The sequence below is a fragment of the Condylura cristata genome, unplaced genomic scaffold, assembly GCF_000260355.1.
Source record: "Condylura cristata isolate star-nosed mole 26May11 unplaced genomic scaffold, ConCri1.0 scaffold00021, whole genome shotgun sequence".
NCBI lineage: Eukaryota > Metazoa > Chordata > Mammalia > Eulipotyphla > Talpidae > Condylura > Condylura cristata.
Genome location: NW_004567122.1, coordinates 12,199,268 through 12,219,277, shown reverse-complemented (window position 1 = coordinate 12,219,277; position 20,010 = coordinate 12,199,268). Strand labels below are relative to the sequence as shown.

The 20,010-nt window shown below is 39.6% G+C and overlaps 1 protein-coding gene across 1 annotated transcript in view; it reads right to left on the bottom strand.

Annotated features, from left to right (window-relative positions):
* Positions 1–20,010, bottom strand: part of LVRN (laeverin) — a 56,068-nt gene that overhangs the window by 7,813 nt on the left and 28,245 nt on the right. Inside the window, exons 7-18 of the mRNA XM_004686495.2 lie at positions 17,037–17,180; positions 16,468–16,533; positions 16,307–16,372; positions 15,771–15,943; positions 13,636–13,712; positions 13,153–13,292; positions 10,841–10,896; positions 9,151–9,304; positions 7,433–7,527; positions 5,049–5,156; positions 4,147–4,314; positions 3,821–3,958 (exon numbers count right to left, since the gene is read on the bottom strand). Of these exons, the coding sequence (XP_004686552.1) occupies positions 3,821–3,958; positions 4,147–4,314; positions 5,049–5,156; positions 7,433–7,527; positions 9,151–9,304; positions 10,841–10,896; positions 13,153–13,292; positions 13,636–13,712; positions 15,771–15,943; positions 16,307–16,372; positions 16,468–16,533; positions 17,037–17,180 (1,385 nt within the window). The remainder of the gene's footprint in view (positions 1–3,820; positions 3,959–4,146; positions 4,315–5,048; positions 5,157–7,432; positions 7,528–9,150; positions 9,305–10,840; positions 10,897–13,152; positions 13,293–13,635; positions 13,713–15,770; positions 15,944–16,306; positions 16,373–16,467; positions 16,534–17,036; positions 17,181–20,010) is intronic.

The following is a 20,010-nucleotide window of genomic DNA, read 5'->3' as shown; positions in this document are numbered from 1 at the left end:
AAAAAAAAAAAAGGTAACATCTAACAAGGTGCTGATATCCAAGATCCATACAAAAAGAAAACAAATAATCCAGATAAAAAATGTGCAGAAGAACTAAATAGACCCTTCTCCAGAAAAGATATATAGACATACAACAAAAACAATGAAAATAATGTTCATTGTCATTTACCATCAGGGAAATGCAAATCAAAACTACTGTGAGACCATGCTGCTCCTGAGAGAACAGGTCCTATCAAAAAGACCAGTGTTGGGGAGAATGTAGAGACAAGGGGAAACTTCAAATGGGTCTATAGATTGGCCAAGTCCTGATGGAAGTTTCTCAAAATATTAAAGCAGATCTACCATATGACCCAACAATTCTACTCCTAGGTAGACTCTACCCAAAGGATGCAAAAACACTGATTTGAAGGGATTTGATGTGAAGGCCTTCTTATGTTCATTGTAGCACAACTCACAATGGCCAAAGTACCCAAGACAGGTGAGTGGATTAGGGAGGAGTGAATCTTCTAGTCCACTAGTGGAACACTACTCAGCTATTAAAATGCTAACTCTTGCCATTTGCAACAATAGGGACCTAACAGGTGGTGATTACACTAAGTAAAATAAGTATAAGGAGAAAGACAAATACTGAAAGCTGCGCACCAATATTCCTTAATAGAAAAAAGAAGGCGCACTCAGCACACCTCTGGACACAGAGATTTGGGCACTCTGCTCTGCTTGCCTTCGGCCTCCCTTTTTTCCCATTTCCCTCCCTTCTCATATCACCACGTCAGGTTTCCTGAGGCAAGCACCGCACCAAGGCATCATCCCTACCTGCGGAGAGGTGGGAAGAGGTCTCCACGAAGCCCTGAAATAGCATTTCAGCTCCCCTGTGCTCCTATTAACCCTTTCAACTCTGTATTCCCCATCATGAAATACAAGAGTGGAAGTGAAAATTTCAAGGCCAGGACGTTAGGTAATCTGTCAGTATTTGGAGAAGAGATCAAAAGTTTGGTGAAGAAGAGGGTAAGATTCATTTTAGACCAGCTGGGTTTTGAAACTGATGACACCTTATATTCTATATTCTAATATAACTAGAGTTCTGCAGACAGTGAAGCACACATCAGAAGCAAAGAAAGTCAGAAGCAACCTGACAAAGATGAAAAGGACAGAGATATTGTTTGTAGGACATAAAAGAGAGCGTCATAAAAGCCCCTGCTTTCTGGGCCCTCCCTGTTGACACATGGGTTAAAGCACAGCACTATGAAGCTGGCCACAACCACTATGCAAGAGCTCAATCCCCGGCCAGGGAGGTGACCCACATGGCGCAGCAGACCTCTCCTGACCCACCCGCTGCTCCCCTCAGCAGTGTACTTCACCAGTCAGCCTGTTCTACTCTCCACTCTGTTGAATCCTCTCACACTCCAACACCCTGTCCTGTACCCCAGTTCTTATATGCATAAATAAGTAAATCTTAAAAATATATATATATCTGCTTTCACCTCTGTTCACTCAGTCTTTTGTAGGATCTTCCACATGCAAGTACATACTGGTTTTTTGGGGGGTGGGGGACTTGAAGATGATTTCTGGTCAGGGAGTTTCCCAAACTGGGGTTAGTACCCAACTGCGATGTTGATCTAACAGTGAACTCATCACCCGACAGTGCCTTGGAAGAGGCAGGATCAAGCCAATTAACTATTCCACAATATATTTGAGATCAGGTTTTCTGAAAGGAGAGTGCTGAATGGTGACTCACAGTGTTCTCCACTCTGACACTGCCAGCCTCAGCTGCTCTTGTCCAAGACTCAGTGCTCTGAGCAGCCTCCTTCTCGGTCATTCCATGCACAAGAGCTTGGCCATCCCATTCATTCCCTTTCTCCCTTTTGAAACCCCAAAGCCTCTCAGCTCTACAGCATTTATCAAATGCCACCCCTGATCACTCTCTGTCACCACCAACAACTTGAACTTTCTGTACCTTGGCATAAAAGACCAAGAACTCTCAGTTACTAAAAAGAACCTTAGAACCTACCAATACAATCCCTCTTATATTATAGACTGGAAATCTGAGGCCGAAATGCTAACTAATAAGCAAGCGATAAATAGATGCTGTTCGAGTTACAGTTTCACAAGAGAGGGTTGAAGAATTTCGTTTCTCATCTTTTTCCTTAGGACAAGAGATCTAATGACAAATGTTTATGTTTACATTAGCATATAAAGTACATGGCAAGGTTATTACAATAAGATGTTGGCAAAGTATATGGAAAACTCTAGATTTCCTTCTGCAGGGCTTCTTGGAGGCTTTATGATGCTAACAATACTTTGAATTTGCAAAGGCAGAGTTTGAAGCAGACAAAACGGATGGGGGCTATTGTCTCCCTTGTCAACAGAAGGCTTACCCATGTCACCGTGAATTATGCTGAGTGGGACAGACTGCAGGAACACTATTGTAGTGCTAGCTTGCCAGTGAGCAGTTACAGTTAAGTAAATGCAGAAGAAATTCTTTCACATAATACTAAATGTAATAAACATTTGTTTACTTACAGTTCTACATTCTACCATTACATGAAGACTGGTACAAACATTCATGTTAAATACAACTGTTCCATATATAGTAAGTACATAGCCTGGAGCCTCCCTCGTGGCACAAGGGGTTAAGTCACAGAACTATGAAGCTATCCACAGCCACTGCAGCGTGAGTTCCATCCCTGGCCAGGGAGCTGACCCATATGGCATGGCAGATCTCTCCTGTCTCTCCACTGCTCCCCTCAGCAGTAGATTTCAGTAGGTCTGCGTGTTATGCTCCCCACTCTCTCTGGTGAATCCTATATCCTAGTTCTTGTATGCATAAATATTTTTTTAAGTAATTAAATATCCTAATATACAAAGAATTAAACAAGCGTTCCTATGCCTCTTTTAGTATATACAACATGTTTATTATTAATTTGTACTTTACTTCCTTCCAACAATTCATAAATATTCTTAATGTGTATTCACACACCATTGTTAGCAAAATCCAGCAAGGGTGACTAATATAAATCAAACCTTAAACTATGTAAATATTTATGCACTCTCTATATATATATGCATTATATATAGCAAACAAGTTTGTTCGAGTTTGAAAGATTTTTTTGTAGCAGAATATGGCAAAGTAGTGAAAAGGGATGGATTTACCATAAGTAGAATAGGTATTTTATGAGCATGGTATTTTGTTAAGGATTAAAAGACCTAAGCCATGGTTAAAAGTTCATGGATTTCAATTCTAGAAACTTCTTGGAGATAATGATAAGATTGGCATCAACTTTAGGAGCATGGCATTGTATTGATAAAAGATAAAAATATTCAAGCCAATGTTAAAAGTTTATGTATTTAAAATGCTAGGAACTTCTTGGAGATGATGATAAGACCCATTTAGTGTTTTCAGAAAGACTTGTACTATGCTCTTATTTATTGACATTGTGCGATCATTTACATAAGCTGCTAGACAATGAATTTTTAGACAGTGTTGCCAACATATTCCTCTTGTCTAAGTACAGACATAAGATTCTGAGGAATAAAAATTAAAAAACACTTAAAATCATTTAACTTAAGAACAACCTTTCCCAGAGGTTTCTTGAAGCCATTTGGGGACTTCATTGGCACATGCCCTGTGTATGGTAAAAAGAGGGAACAAAAAATTGAGAGTTTATTAACCCTTTAGAGAAGTGCTGTCACGCTGCATCATGGAACCGCCTTGTACCTCAGTTGTCTGATATGGTAGCCAGCAACCACGCTGTGCACTTAAAATAGGACTATAAGACTGAAGAACCAAATTTTAAATTTTATTTAACTAATTTACATTTACCTTTCGTTCACAGCCTGCCAGTTGTTGACTAAAAAATCTTTTGCAATGTACCGGCCAACTTCTGATGTCGCCACGGCTTCAATTACATTCGTCTCATTAAAAGTCTGTGGGGACGTGGTGATGGCATATTCCAGATATCTGCAGAAGTGCATTTGCAGAACATCAATACGTAAAAGGAGTTAATCTAAATAAATGAAATTAAAATCCCCCAGGGTTTTAGGTTAGCGATGTGCTAGTGTATGTGTCGATTAGCCAGTGTCTTTTTGTCTCTCTGGGCTAGTGCTTTTCTTTACCAGGAGATTTGGGGGTAAATTGCCAATAATCACCTGTTAAGAATCCAGGGGTCTTTACTGCAGCTCATTGCATAAGCAAGTTGAATCCTCTCTTCTTCCTTTGTCTTATTATTATAGACGTTTAACACAAAGTCCCATTCTTTATCACTTCCCAGGGCAATGCCGTAACATAAAATCACATTTTTTATCGGGTAAGGTATTCTGTAAGGTATAACATGTAATGATATTTCTCACAGTGGTTGAGTTATACACATTCATCTAGGTTGCCATATAATTCAAAGTCTAAATCTAGAAAATAAGAACCTTGAGATCTCAGATATAAAAGGTCAAAAGTAGGAATCCAGGCAAGCACCCTCGGAACCTTCCGTGAGCATTAATATCATGAGAAGAGATCGTTAAATATGTTTAGCAATGAAGGAGCTTTAAAGGAGAAGCAAATTAGAATAGTCCAAACAGTGTATGTTGATAACTCAGTTTGGTCTCAAATCTTATCAGCACATTTCCTAAGAGTCCATCTGAGGTAATATATTAAAGATGAATATAATAAAGCAAAATTACAGGGTCTTATTCTCAGCTTTCCATGGGAATGCAATCTCATAGAGAAAGATGCTTTGAAGCAGTTATGAACAGAACAATAATGATCGTAAGAACAACCTAAGTGAGATTCAAAGTAAGCATAAAGGCTTATTAGGGAATCAGCAACAAAGGTCTTGTGGGACAATTCACAGTATAAACCCTGTCCTTTTATTCTTCACAAACCTACAATTAGACAGTCATGTTAAAGAAAGATACTTGAAAGACACTGTGGAAAGGACAGGTTAACCAAGTGGAAACAAAACAGTTACTCCCAGAGTGCGCATGTCAAGGAAGGTAAAAAAAAACTTGTCAGTGCTTAAGTTAGGCAAAAACCACAGCGGTTACAACATCGGGCTTACTCATTCTCTGGATGGTTCACCCATTTTCTGAAGAGGTCTCTTGAAAGTTGAAGACAGTCTTCAAGGCCCAACCAACATGCATTTCCAAAAAGTTTTTCCAGTGATATTCTTGACGGGAAAGTCAAAGAAAAACACTTAGTTTTGTGTTACTGCATTTAATTATTTTTGCTTTCAAGTATGGGTATTTCTGTTGACTTTCAAAGGCCTGTATCTGAAATGTCTATAATGTTACAGTGCATGGCTATTATGTTATCGGAATAATATTTTTTAATTAGAAAAGAATGTGTAGTTCATAAAAGAGTGAGTATTTAAAAGATTCATTCAATAACATCAGCTTTATTTAAAAAAAAATTGGCTTTTGTAGATGACAAACGTATTGAAGATGCAGAGAAATATTTGCTGAGAGTCTCATAGGCACCAAGTAAGCTCTTAGGACTAGTATTTTTTTGAAAGTTAGAAATAAATTACTGCCAACTTTCATCTTCCTAAAACGCACATGGGAGTATACATATTCTGCATCTGTTACCAGTTTGTTTTTCTTCCCTTTTACAATAATTGTCTTATGAATTAAAAAAAAAAAAAGGCGTTCGAGTATCTGATCTAATACACTTTGAAAAGTTCTTTCCCTATACATAAAAACAAGAGGGAATGGTTTATTTCTCCCCTAGAGCTTTGCTTCAGCTTCTGTTTCTTCCTCTATTCCTCCTGGCTAACACAAACATGTCCAGGAAAAAAAAATTGGAACTTTTGTTTTTCTAGCTGAGCAAGGTACACATTATGGTTCAAAACAAACTATATTCAAAAGAACACAACAGAAAACAATAGTAAATCCAGATAAATGGCCCCTGAGATGCAGATGCGTGCAGTCTTGGAGTAGAGGAATTCAAACTGGCATAAGCTTTCTAGAAAAAGTAAGAACCAAATTTCCATTGTTCCACCCTCCAGCTTCAACTGAACCTGACATAATCTTCTGATAAGCAGAATTGGATTGTCCAAGGGCGGAGGCCCCATGAGAGAGAGTTCTGGGCATTCAACTGTGCTCACTCCCTCTTCCTATCCATTGCAAGCTGGCTGCAGTGAGAGGGTGTTCTCTGGCAGCAAAGCCTAACTCTCCCTGGTGAAGAACTAGTTCAGGAGTGCTACAAAAAGCAGTTTGAGTTCCTCTACTCCAAGACTTCACGCATCTGCATCTCAAGGGGCCATTTATCAGGCCTCCCTGGTGGCCTCAGGGTTAAGGGTCAGTGCTGTCACCACCATGACCTGAGTTTGACCCCCAGCCAGGGAGGCGACCCACAGGGCACAGCAGGCTTCTCCTGTCTTGCCCACTGCTCCCCTCTCAGCAGTATATTTCAGTCAGTCTACCTGTTCTGCTCCCCATCTGTCTTTGGTGAACCCCACACCTCTGGTGTACACCCCAGTTCTTCTACACAAATAAACAAGCTATTCTGATCCTTAAAAAAAAAAAAAATAGGTCTCCTCTGCGTCAGAGAGCTGGGCTGTGGCTGTTCAGCTAGACACTGCCAGGCTGAGTACACTTTTGCCTGCCTACTCATTCACACACCTTCCTTACCCACTTACCATCCCTGTTAAGTGCTCACTCACTTTTGTCGATTTGTCCTTTCAACTCTTTGCCCTCCAGTCAACACCCTGGTGCTAAAATCTCTCCCCTCAAGAGACTCCTGAGAGGAAATCATCACCTTTTGCACTTCTTACTTGGTCTAATCGATTTCAGCTTATATTGACGGAAGCTATAAATAGAAACCCTGTACTATTTTTGTTTACAAATTCTCTCCCTAAATTTAGGCACCCAGCCACACACACCCAAGCACTAGGTTGTAAGGAAGCCAGTGCACCATCACGCTAGATTGCCTTTCACCCTCTTCCCAGATCATCATGGCGATGTGTTTACGCTACTCACCAAACCAACACTGTGAAAACCATTTGTAATATTTTCTCTGCTCACACACAGTGACTGATCTATTTCACTGTCCACCTGACTCATTATATTGCTGGTAGAACTTCTGTTACCAATCATATACAGAGGGAACTTTTCCCCCATTTGGCTTTCCCATGTTATTGACTTCATTGGTATCGGATGACTTGCCTTAGCTTTACCCACCTGCCAATGGTAAGATGCTTAAAATTTCAATCACTTGCCAAAAATTTGAAAATACAGAGTTAGGAATTCCCGTGTGATTTTCAGGGAAATTATGAGTTCAGGTTATTATTTACTAGTAGGATACATGGAGCTCACCAACCACTAAGCTAATGTTCTCCAACAGCATACAAAATCTCTCTGAAATGGGTCTTAAGGTCTTCATTATGCAGTGGGAACCGATCTATGCATATGAATCATTTTATTCAACTGCCCAAAAAATACTTACAGAGCTAAATAGTCATCTTGCAGGGCTGCCACATTTGCACGAATTATAGTTGCATAAGTGTTCCATATTGGGATCAGTTTCTTTACTAAATACTTCTATAAACAGTAACAAAGTACACTATTAGTTCTGGTTCACAACAATGAATTTGCACAGCATTTCTCCTTATCTAAAAAGACATTAATAGAGAAGTGATGGATATTTCTTCAGCCATGAAAAATAAAATGTTGCTAAATGTTTAACTGGATCATTTTTTTTAACTGGATCATTTTTTAACCTTCCTAGTGAAGTTTTCCATTGCTTACATATGTAAGCAATATGTAGTCAATACTATGGACACAAGCTTACTGCTTGGCACATAGTTAAGAACTCAGTAAATATTACTATTATTAGTAGTTAGTGTCAACACTAACTTCCAGCTGTCTTCAGGATACAGGAAAAAATGTGAAAAGGTGAAACTATTACACTCTCTTCCTTAAAACTTCCATGCTTATGGTACAGGATTACTGGGGCTTTGGCGGCGGGCATGGTGTGAAAACACACATTTGTGGAGGTTTGAACCCATAACTCCTAAAACAAATACAATGATATAAACTAGCTTTATCTCAATGAACTTAATTGGGGGGTGGAGGGGGGGTGGAGAGAGAGAGAGAGAGAAATCCAGGTTTAACATACATACTTCTAAGATCCCAAGAATGTAAGTCTTGGACAGATTGAAGTCCTCAGTCTGAAATAGCTTTGTTGTTGTTCAGCTAGCAGTTGGTAAATGAGATTATAAAATATAAACACTTACCAAGACATCCCTAAGAATAAACCAGACTCTATTCTTCAAAGTACTTTAAAAACACATACTTGTTTTTAGTTCTTTATCCAGGAGCAGTAACCTCAGTCTCACAGACATTTCAATGCCCGCTTCAAATACCCACCACCCCCTCATCCAAGTTCCTTCAGGACTCTAGACTCTAAATAAAAGAAAGTTGGGATCCCTGAGTTATCTGTGATGTCCCCCTGAAATTGCCCCCCAAAATTCACCTAGCACATTTGCTTGTTTGTTTGTGGCCTTACGCCTTTGAAGGTATATGGTCCCCAACTCTTACTCTGGGGATTACCTCTGCCATAGTCCTTAGGATCTGAGGTTACTGCTCCTGGATAAAGTTCAAGATCTCCCAATGGAATCTCCCCCCATATACTGTTTTATGTGTTATTTTCCCCGTGTACAATGACCTGATGGGATACCATGTCTTCATTCACTAATTGCAATTTCTCTCTTTTCTCAACATCAAAAGTAGCCACATTTACTTTTTTTCTGTTTTGTGCCTCTCTGGATTTAAGTGCTGCTTGCCTTATAAATCAGAGTCTTTCAATTATGAATATGGGGTTGTTAAAGTCCATTCTGATTGCCAAGCAAAAAAAAAAAAAAAAAGAGGAATATAATTTCTAACCATTCCTGGTTTCTTAAGACTACTGTCAATTCATCAAGAATGAAATACCTTTAATTAAACATTTCTGGTACTCCTTTCCTAGACCAGAACTACAGCTAAGGCATTTTCCTTTAAGAATGATCTGCCCATTCCTAAGAAAATGAATACTCATGCAGGGCTAACAGATGATTACTTTGAGAAAGACTGATTTCAAAAGATTGATTTAAAAGATGCTGAGTGGAACATGAAAAGAGAAAGGGAAGATTTTTCTTAAAACCACATAACAAAGAATGGAATTACCTTTAATAACGGGTATATATCATAGTTGTTCACGTCAGACACAAGTTCCCTGGGGTTAAGGCTCACCAGGACTGCATGCCATACTATAATTTCATCTTCTTCAGCAAGATACTTGGTTAAATCAAGAGCTATTTCAATATCAATATAATTGTTTCTGTTTGGTTTAAAAAAAACACACACTCAAATAAACCTTCACTCCCTAAATGATTTGCACACATTCTATATATGTTCCATGCTTCAATGCCTGACTTACTAGGGCATGTGAAATCTAAAAAGTAGAAGGTAAAGGTCCCATCGCACTAATAAATTGAACCCACACACTCTGGACAGACTCTCTCTTTTAGTTTGCCACATTCAAGTGCTCAAATTCTTGGGAGCTCTAGAAAATCCTGGCCAAACGTTGGCAGATTATCAGTCAACAGAACATTCGTGTATCTTATGAAAGTATATGTCTTATGACAGTGTAACTTCCATTCAACAAATATTTATAAAAAGTCATTCTCTCTTAAATGGTCTGCTAGCTACTGGTGAGTGCACAAACTAATATATATGACACTACACTTGTGTGCCATTGAAATGTTTATTGTTCAGTGAGGAGCTAGGACATATACGTAGGAAGCTGTTTATGAAAGGTTCTAGAAAAGGCAATGAATATAATAAACATATGCATGTGTTGGAAAAGTCCTAGAAGACTTCCTGGAGGAGAAGCTTCAGAAAGGCAATGAAGAATGGTTAAAGTTGAATTGGGTAAAGAGAAAGAGGAAAGAAGGTTAGGATGAAAAAAAAAAAGTCAAAAAGAGATGCAGATTTAGAAGTCATCAAAATATCCTTCCACAAACATCATCAGCATTAATATATGCAAAATCTACAGACTTTGATATAACAGATTGTCAAATTTTGACCTGAGAAGGAACAGATTCCTTCCTCTCAAATTACTGTTAAAAAAAACATAAAAACACTTTTATGGCTTTCTTCTCTAGAAGCAGGGAACATCACTGTTCTTTCCTAACAGACTTTTAAAAAATTAGCCTTTTCAGTGACTTATTTTTGTAATAGCATACACATAACATGAAATCGACCAGCTTAGCCATTTTTAAGTCTACAGCTTAGGGGAGTCAAATGCATGCCTAATGCTGTGTGAGCCTGCTAAACATCTATTTCTACAGCTCTTCCTCTTACAAAACTGAAACATTGTATCCACCAAATAGTCGCCCCCAGCCCTCCTTCTTCAACCCCCTCCTAGGTTGTGGCCACTAACACCTACTCTCTATCTTTATGATTTGAACGATGCTATGTACCTCATATGAGAACATCTTTTAGTGAAAAAAAAAAATCTTCAAAATAACATTTAAAAATCATGGATGCTTAGAAAGCACTTTTATATGCATTATGTCATGTACACAGAAATGAACATTACTAAGGATAGTCCCTTCACTTATTTATTGCACATGGGAGTTTTATGACTGTCTTTTTTTCACTTGGCATAGAATCCTCAAGCTCCCTTCATGTTCTTGCATATGCTGGCAATTTTTATGTTATAAAATTCCACTGCAATCAGAAAATTTTATCCTAATCTGAATGAGTTAGGAGGTGTAGCTTCCAGAGAATCAATTTCATAGTGCTGAGGTTATAAGTTCTCTACATTTCTCAAGGTATATTCTAAAATCATGAGAGAAGAAAATATACTCACTTAGACAAGGAAAAGGCATCATCAATCAACTGAAGTCTATGAATAACAGGAATAGCCTGCAAATTAGATCCAAATATGCACAGGAAAAATGAGAACATCTTGTAGTGAAAAAAAAAATCTTCAAAATAACATTTAAAGCTCATGGATGCTTAGAAAGCACTTTTATAAGAATTATCTCATGTACACTGAAATGATCATTACTAAGGATAGCCCCTTCACTTATTTATTGTACATCTGTTTTTGATAAATGATCCTTTTGGGCATTAATCATAAGGTTTAAATATGAAATAGAGTTATGCCAAAATACTCCCTGAAAAACAGCTTGTTAAAAAATAAAACAGGAAGCCAAGTTTAAAAGATCTCTCCAAAACACAGCATACATTCAATCAAATTACGAAGTTCAAATCAAGGAAATTTTTGGCATATGATGCCTTCAGTAAATATTATTTAGCACTATTTTGGTAATATTGAGGAATTCTTTCAAGTGGCATCTGTCTTCTCCCGCTTGCACTAATTTGACACAATTCTGTTAACAAAGCACTGATTTCCATGGCTAAATCGTCTCTGTAGGGTCTGTTTGAACTCCTTGTATCTCCAGGGCTCTGACTGGGCTTCAGTGTGCTGCGGGTCCCATAGCCAATGGCTTCCTCAGCACACCCTGGCTCGGCACGGTCAAGCTTTTGGACCTATAGGAGTTACTTACCTTCACAACATACCCTCAGGCATTTGAGCAGCACAAGCTTAATTCTTTCCTTAGTATAGTGTTAGCTATATTATATAGACTTAAGTATAGTCTTGGTTTAGTTTTTCTGTTAGTGATAATACTCTTTTTAATTTATTGACGCATGCGAGAAACAGGGTATAGGCCAGAGATGTGGGGGGTGAGAGAATTCACCAGAGACAGAGTGGGGAGCAGAGCAGGCAGATGAACTGAAATACACTGCTGAGGGGAGCAGCTGGAAGACAGGAGAGGTCCGCCACGCCATGTGGGTCACCTCCCAGTTGGGGAGTCAAACTTGCAGTGCAGTGGCTTCGGATTACCTCATAGTGCTGTGCTTTACCCCGCTGTACCACCAGGGAAGGCCCCTAGTGATAATGCTTATTTTCTAGATTAATAATAACAGTAAAAATAGAGTTGTACTTGCTTTAGGAATAATCAGTCTCCATATCTCATTAGACCACACAATGGTCTTAAGAAATCATAGCCCCACGGTGTGGCATACAGCTCCCATAGCTAGTAATAAGGAATTGATCTGAGATGAATTAGTAAGAATTTTGTACTTTAAAACAAAATATTATTATAAGCGAATTTTATAACTCTGTTCAAAAGCTCAAAGGGAATTTTACCAAATATTGAAGTTGTTCTGGAAATCTGAAGTGAGTCAGGTTTCTATTAAACATAACACACGCTTCATCACATTTAATCTTCATGACAACTCTTTAAGGTTGGTCTACTAAACTCATTATTATATAGGTTAGGAAATGAAGGCACGACTAGCCAAATAAAAGACCCAACGTCAAGCATCTAGTAAATAAGGAATGAAAGTAGGAACTCATGTCTATCCGATGGAGACCCAATGAGAGAACTTTGCAGGAGACACACCAAGCCACCTTTCAGGTCCGCATTCTCGTTGTATGGTTGAGTCTCACTGCAAGGCCCAAGGTTTCACAACAGCACTGAGTCAGCGAGGCCCAAGGTCAAATCCGTCTCCATGGATGCAGGTTTGGTAAAATTCAAAATCTGAATCATCAGAGTAGTCCATGCTTTAACGGTTATATACCATGCAATCATTTGTACTCCTTTTACAATTGTGAGTGGTATGGCATTATTAATGATACTTGAAGAATTAAATTCTCCCCTCTGAGGGAGAATATCAATTCTGAAAATTGAGCATTTCTAGCATATACTGAGCACCTGTTTGGGGCTTAGAAATATTAGTTTACTTTTATCTACATCATCTCTAACTGTTCTAGTGAATAAGAAAGATGGGATGCAATTCCCATTTTAAAGTGAAGAAGTGGAAGCAGAACCTTTAGTAATTTGCCAAAGATCACAGAATGAATGAGTAACAGGGCAAGTATTCTAATGTTAATGTTGAAAGGTAAAGTTGTTGAGGAAAAGTGAGATTAATATTCAGAAGCATGACACATTCCACTCCAGCCCTCTTTTTTTCCTAAGAGTAAGTTAAAAGCTCCAGCATGACTAGGGGTGAGAGCTTATAAAAGTAATGTCTATAAAGCGCTAGACAGTAGAATAGCAATGACATTTAGTAAAAGGTCCCAAAAGAAGGAAAAAAAACTCAAATCCTTACCTTAGGGTCTTTTTCGAGTTGTTGAATTAATCTCTTCCAACCTAAGTTATCATAATTAACTCTATAATATCCAGTCATATTCAAATTTAAAATCACCCAGTCATGATCTGCATCTGAAACTTGCATTTCAGGAAACACTTCTACACAGGAAAATATCAAAAATAAAAAACAGCTTATAAATTGTTTGATGACTGTTTATACTATAGCCTCTTAATTCTAAATAATAAACCCCTCAAAGCACAAAAAGTAAAGGAAATCTAAAATATGTATCAAATTTACCACTAATTTTGTTCTTTCCATACATAGCAATTTTAACTAGAAACTATTTTTACTAGAGTTCTTCGTTTAAACAGAATGGTATAATTTAATTTTGAATAGAAAGCTTTTCATAAGCTAGATATTTCAATTTTTATTCTGTCTTTATACATATATATCATATATTCATCTGTACAATTAAAGACATCTTTAAAAGTTATTACTTACTGCTGCTTTTATCCAGCCACGCTATTGACTGAGTCCTTCCACTTTTTATCCAAAGAATAGGGACAATCCATGTGTTACTTATTGGAAAAAAAAATTTAATTCAGTTAACTTTCACTCACAAGAATATAAACGGTGAGTCAATATTAAATGAGATGATAAAAAAAAAAAACCGACTCAAATCTGAGACTATTCCTGCTGGAGATATAGGTCTTTACTTTCAGGATTATTCACTGTTGTTTTTAACAAACCAGTTTCGCTTGGACTATTTTTTTATTCTCTCTTGTGTCTCAGAGATTTACTTCTTAACACTAAGGCAGCTGCCAAGATGGCTTTGTCCCCTGAACCTCCAAGATCTGTTTATATTAAATGATAGCCACCTGGACTCACTTAAGCGGTCATTTAGATGTTGCAGACAGACTCAAATCCACTCGTGCCAAAAGAGGTGAAAAGCAACTTAAGAAAAGCTTGAGAAACATTTCAAAATACTTTTCCGCCGCAAGCTTTCTCCTTCACTGAGGAGTGTCCGGCCGGAACCAGCCAGAGCACTCTTATTTACTGAAAGGCAATACTCTCTCCCACATCGGTGGACGTGCCGGGATGAAGCAGCTGACCACAGGGAAGTCATTAGCCATCTGCCGAGACACGCCTTGCATAAGCGTGTCTTAGGCATAAGCCCACAAGGCTGGCTTTGAGACGGTGAGTTTATCAGCTAAAGGTGAGCTAGAACACACCTTTTCCCAAAAGTCACAGAATATTGAGAAAAGAGCCTCCTGGTTTTTTTTTTTTTAAAGACTTATTTATTTGTGCATACAGAACTGGGGTACAGGCCAGAGGCTCGGGGCGGTGAGAGGCTTCACCAGAGGCAGAGTGGGGAGCAGAACAGGCAGATCGACGAAGGACACTACTGAGGGGAGCAGCGGACGGGTCAGGAGAGGTCTGCCACGCCATGTGGTCACCTCCGGGGCAGGCAGGAATCGAACTCATGCGGAAGTGGCTTTAGATTCTCAGTGCTGTTCTTTAACCCACTGCGCCACCAGGGAGGGCCCGCCTCCTGGGTTTTAAAGAAAGAGTAATGGGGCCTGGAAGTTTGGATAGTGGTACTTAAGAATTATTTTTTAAAAGATTTATTTTACTAGTTGTGTGTACAAGAGCTGGGGTGCAGGTCAGAGGTGGGGTGGGGGTGAGAGAGTTCACCAGAGACAGAGTGGGCAGCAGAACAGGCAGATCAAGTGAAATTCAAGTGATGAGGGGACATGTGGGGGCCGGGGTGGGAGGGTCAGAACAGGTCTGCGCCATGTGGGTCAGCTCCCTGGCTGGGGATGGAACGCAGGCTGCAGTGGCTGTGGATAGCGTCATAGTGCTGAGTCTTAACCCCTGTTGCTGCCAGGGAGGCCCCCCCTTGAGAATTAGTTATTCATGAGGGCTGACATTTCCAACATGAGAGTAAGGCACAAAACATTTATCCGAAATAGCTGAAAATTATCTCGTAAGTTAAGAAAGGGAAGGGTTAGTGCTGAATGCTCAGCTACCTACTCTCATGTTATCATTTTGTGTTTACCACAGTTCCTTCAGATATCTGTCATTACAGTCACCTGATAGGTAAGGCAACAGAAACACAGAGATTTTCGACAAGACTTGCCTAAGGTTTGCATTTCTTGATGTCAATATTTGAACCCAGGTCTAAAGGTCATGGGTCTATTGCAGATATGGTGACAAACACCTGTGTGTGTGTGCGTGTGTGTGGACTTGCACAGAACTGGTCCCCACGGATGCTGTTCCCATATGGTGCTATTTCTAGGGAAGAGAAATGGAGCTTGTAAGGGGGCCCGTTTTCTCTTACTTCCCCTGGGGCATCCCCAACATCTCACTGCCTCACCACTAGAATCCTGCGTAGCTCATACCTGGTCTGAGGGATCCAGTGCTTTGTCTCTTGTGTGACCTGAGCCCTCAGGGGAAATCAGCCCTCTGACCTGGCTCAGAACATTGGGTGCTCTCCTCCCCCCACCACTCCAGTGTCACCTGGGAGTAGGGGTGTCCCCAGTGTGGGGGGGTATGCTTCCTCACCCACAGACCAGATTCCCCTAGGTCAGAGCTCAATCCCACTGAAGGTGTAGACAGGGGAGAAATCTACCTACTTGTGAGGTAGAAGAGTCTGATTGTTAGCCTTTCCAAGATAAAAAGGCTCCTGTTTCATGATACCAGTGGAGACATTTAAGGTGATAACTGGAAAACCACTCTGGTGCATCCAACTGTCCATTATGCTTTTCACTGTTGCCGGCAAAAGAATTTTACTCTGGTTATCTATGGCCTGTTTTAAAAAAGCATCACAGAAATAGGTGTTTATCTTCAAAATCTTTTGAGGTAGCAATCTGCTGAGAGAAATAGGCTATTCTGTTCCTCGTGTACAATAAATAGTAATCCCCAGTGGGTGATATGCTGAACCCCATTCAGTACTCTGTTCCCTGTTTCACTCATTGAGTGAACACATCTATGAATCATGTATTTATGCGTCACGCTCTGTTCTGGGCACCAGGAAAACAACCCCACACATAAGAAAGTTTCATAAACAAGGCAAAACGCTTTCCCAGGCTTTCCTCCCTGGCCTCTCCAAAGTATTGTGCTGTATTATACGAAACGACTCTGCACCCGTGTCAGGAAGCAGGACGATTACCATTTGAAAATGCCTCCACAGATCATCTTGGTCAGCATTTGAGTAAGAGAATGTCCCCAAATATGACTGTAAAAGCAGAAAAGTTATGGTTAAAACAAATAACACGCCTGGGCAAGTGTGTTGACCTGCCTTCTAGGTAAGCAATGGTTTGATAGACTCACCTTAAGTGCGCTGATAAATAAGTTTTCATTCAGGAAACTAGAAAGCATCCGGGCCAGAGAGGCTCCCTAAGACATAAGAAGCTGAACGTTATCTGAACAAAATTCAATACCTAAATATCGCTCCTGACCATTTTAATTAGCGAAATTCTGGGCTGTGTTCCTGACTGTGTTCCTGTTAGTTGGGTTACCACAAACTATGGTAGTAAAGTGGGAGACTGTCAGTAATTAACAGGTAAAAGGAGAACTAATGTCCTCCATATAAAAAGTTGAAGCGACACAAAAATTTTAATTGAGATATGTATATGCTAAGAGTAAATTTCCGCCAAACTGAAGGATTTGCCTTAAAAATAGCCGGTGACATCTATTTATAATAGTGGGAAGTACTGGGCTCATAGCTGCTAGAAGAGAATTGATTTAACCACATTTTCTGAAATCCACCTACAGAATAAAATTAAGATGACCTGTACCAGAGGGGACAGAGAAGCACACTCGCCTGTGGCCCTTAGAATTCACTTTATGCAACTTTGTGCAAGAATGCAGAGCAGAAAGAAATCTATTATTGACTTTACCTTGTTGTAAGTAAATAAGTCAAAGAGTTCATTTATTTCACTTGTCTCTGTAAAATTTTCCACCTTCATGGACACAGTTCTAGACACCAGGGCGTGGTCTTCTCTGAGTACACCGTGCAAAATGTTTGAAAAAAATACCTCGTTCTAAAAGGAAAAGAGTGAGCCACATTAACTTCTGTGGTATTGCAGAAACACTGAAGTCAATGTTTCTAAAATGCTTTAAAAAACTGACACTGAAGAAAAATAATAACGGAGAAGTGAGCTGGGATTTGCTATCTGCCAACCAAGTCAGGACTCATGGAATAAGAAAACTGTAGGATGTTTCCCATTTGGTATCCCTTTTTACTTCAAATTTAAAAAAAAATCAGTTATGAGAGTTAATGTGGTTCCAAGAAAGTAACCCACATTTCGCATAAGGTGGTTTCTAGCTAGCCAAAGGGGCCCTTCAAAAACAGCATCACTGGGTGATTTTAACCATCTAGAATTGTATTGGTAATTTTATGAGCAATGCCTTAAAGTTGAGCTCTCTTTCAAGGTCATTTACAAACCAAAGGCACGCCAGATTTACAAACTCACAAGGATGCCAGTGACATAATTTGTAATTGGAAATACATGTACAGACTGGATCCTATAGTTTATAGCTTGTATATTATGAGACAGCAATTCATTCTTTTTTTTTTTTTTAAGATTTATTTATTTGTGCATCCAGAACTGGGGTATAGGCCAGAGGTGCAGGGGCGGTGAGAGGCTTCACCAGAGAAGGAGTGGGGAGCAGAACAAGCAGACTGACTAAATACACTGCTGAGGGGAGCAGGAGAGGTGTGGCAGACCTGCCACACCATGTAGTCACCTTTGGGACTGGGAATTGAACTCATAATGAAGTGACTTTAGCTTCTTAGTACTGTGCCTTAACCCGCTGTGCCACCAGGGAGGGCCTGCATTATCTTTTAATCAAAGTACAGAACTCTCCAAAAGACTTGAGCCTTTTTAGACTCAGGGCAAAGACTATTTCTCCCTGAAAAAAAAGCTAGACAGAAAACCAATGCCTAGCCAAGGAGGTATGTGGGATGACAGAGCAGGAGATCAGGCAGTGGAGGGTCACAGAAGGAGCCAGCTCCTACCCTGGGAAGCTCAGGGAGCCCCGTGGCCCAGCTCCCCACTGATTCTCTGATTCCTCAGTGGTGACAGATAAACTTTGAAATTCTTCCCCACTTGTGTTTGCCAATATTTCAATCAGCCTCATCCTATTAGCATATTATTTTTAGATTTATTAATACCAGTGGTGAGGCCATTATTCGATTGTGTTCTTCCAGAGATGAGAAAGTCTGACATTTAGAGCAATGCATCTCAAACTTGAATGTGAATAAGTATCACCTGGAGACTTTTGTAAAACGCATATTCCAAGGCAGTTGATCTGGACGGGGGCCCATATTTCACATAAACTACCAGATGATGCAGATGTTGCTAGTTTGAGAAACAGACTAGGAGGAGCAGGGATTTAGAAGGGATATTTGCATAAGTCTGAGCTAATTCATTAAGGATACATTTTACAAATTAACACTCAAGAATTCTCGAGAGGATCTCATTGTTGACTAATGTGTCACATAAGCAAATGCAGAAATTGAATAAGAAACAGTCATAAAATGGTACCCTTGGGTGGATGTCATTCCATTGTTAGTGCAAGGGTCTGACAACAAAATGGTGGTTAGCAGAAGGTCAGAGGAAGTGGAGGCAGGAGGTGAAACGGGAGGGGTCACTTGGATGGAGGTGGATGGTAACTACGTCTTTGGTGGTAGGTGTGGTGGGGTACAGACAGATGTCAAGGTATGAAGCTATACAGCTGAAACTTACAGTATTGTAAACCTACGTTAGTACAGTTCTTTCCTATCTTCTTTCTGATGTATTAATTTATTCTCACAGTTGCAAAACTCCTGCTTAGTTACTTGTAATAGCATTCATTTTAACATTTTGCATCTCATCTTTATAACTGTCCCTAATAATGACTGATGCATTATAAATATAAATTGGAAGGCAAAAAAAAACAAAACAAAACTTAAAGTGATTACCACAGGGTAGTCAAATCACTTTATATGGTGCCTGGCAAATAGGAATGCTCAACAAGGTTGAAAGCCATTGCTGAGATTACTTGTTACTATTGCTGTTATTATTTCTGCAGGGCTGCTATGAAGACTGAACCAGACAATGTATAGAGTACAGTACAAGCACATAACAAGTGCTTAATCAATGATCATGATAGCTTTTGGTTGATAAAAACAGGCTGAATGACTTCAATGAAACTTATTTTATAGATGAAGAACTCAGCTCAAAAGTGTTTGACTGCTTTGTTCCACTCTAATGATCAGAAAAGAGGAAGATCTGATTGATTGCAAAGACCCAATGAGTCTTTTCCTCCACCAAGTTTTCTGCTTCCTGAGACGAGGAAGAAGAAGGCAGATAGAAGAGGGATTGCAGAGCTGGAGTCTGAGGGACCAAGAAAGCAACTGGTTCTTAACTCTCTGAGTCATTCAGCTAATTTTATTTTTAAAGATTGATTTATTTATGCATCCAGACTGGGTTACAGACCAGAGGTGCAGGGGCAGTGAGAGAATTCACCAGACACAGAGTGGGAAGCAGAACAAGCAGATCAACAAAGTGCACTGCTGAGGGGAGCAGCGGGCAGGTCAGGAGAGGTCTGCTGCACCATGTGGGTCACCTCCGGGGCAGGCAGGAATCGAACTCATGCAGAAGTGGCTTTAGCTTCGTAGTTCCGTAGTTCCGTGCTTTAACCTGCTGCACTACCAGGGAGGGCCTCAGCTAATGTTTCAATGACTGTCAGTTGCAATTAGACTAAGGCATAGAAAAAAATGCAAATATGTTTCTACATGTGGTTCTGTGATTCTCTTACTCAATTTCAATCTATGAGATTAAATGAAGTCAAAGTTCCTGATGTCTCAAAGGTCATTGAAACAAGGCT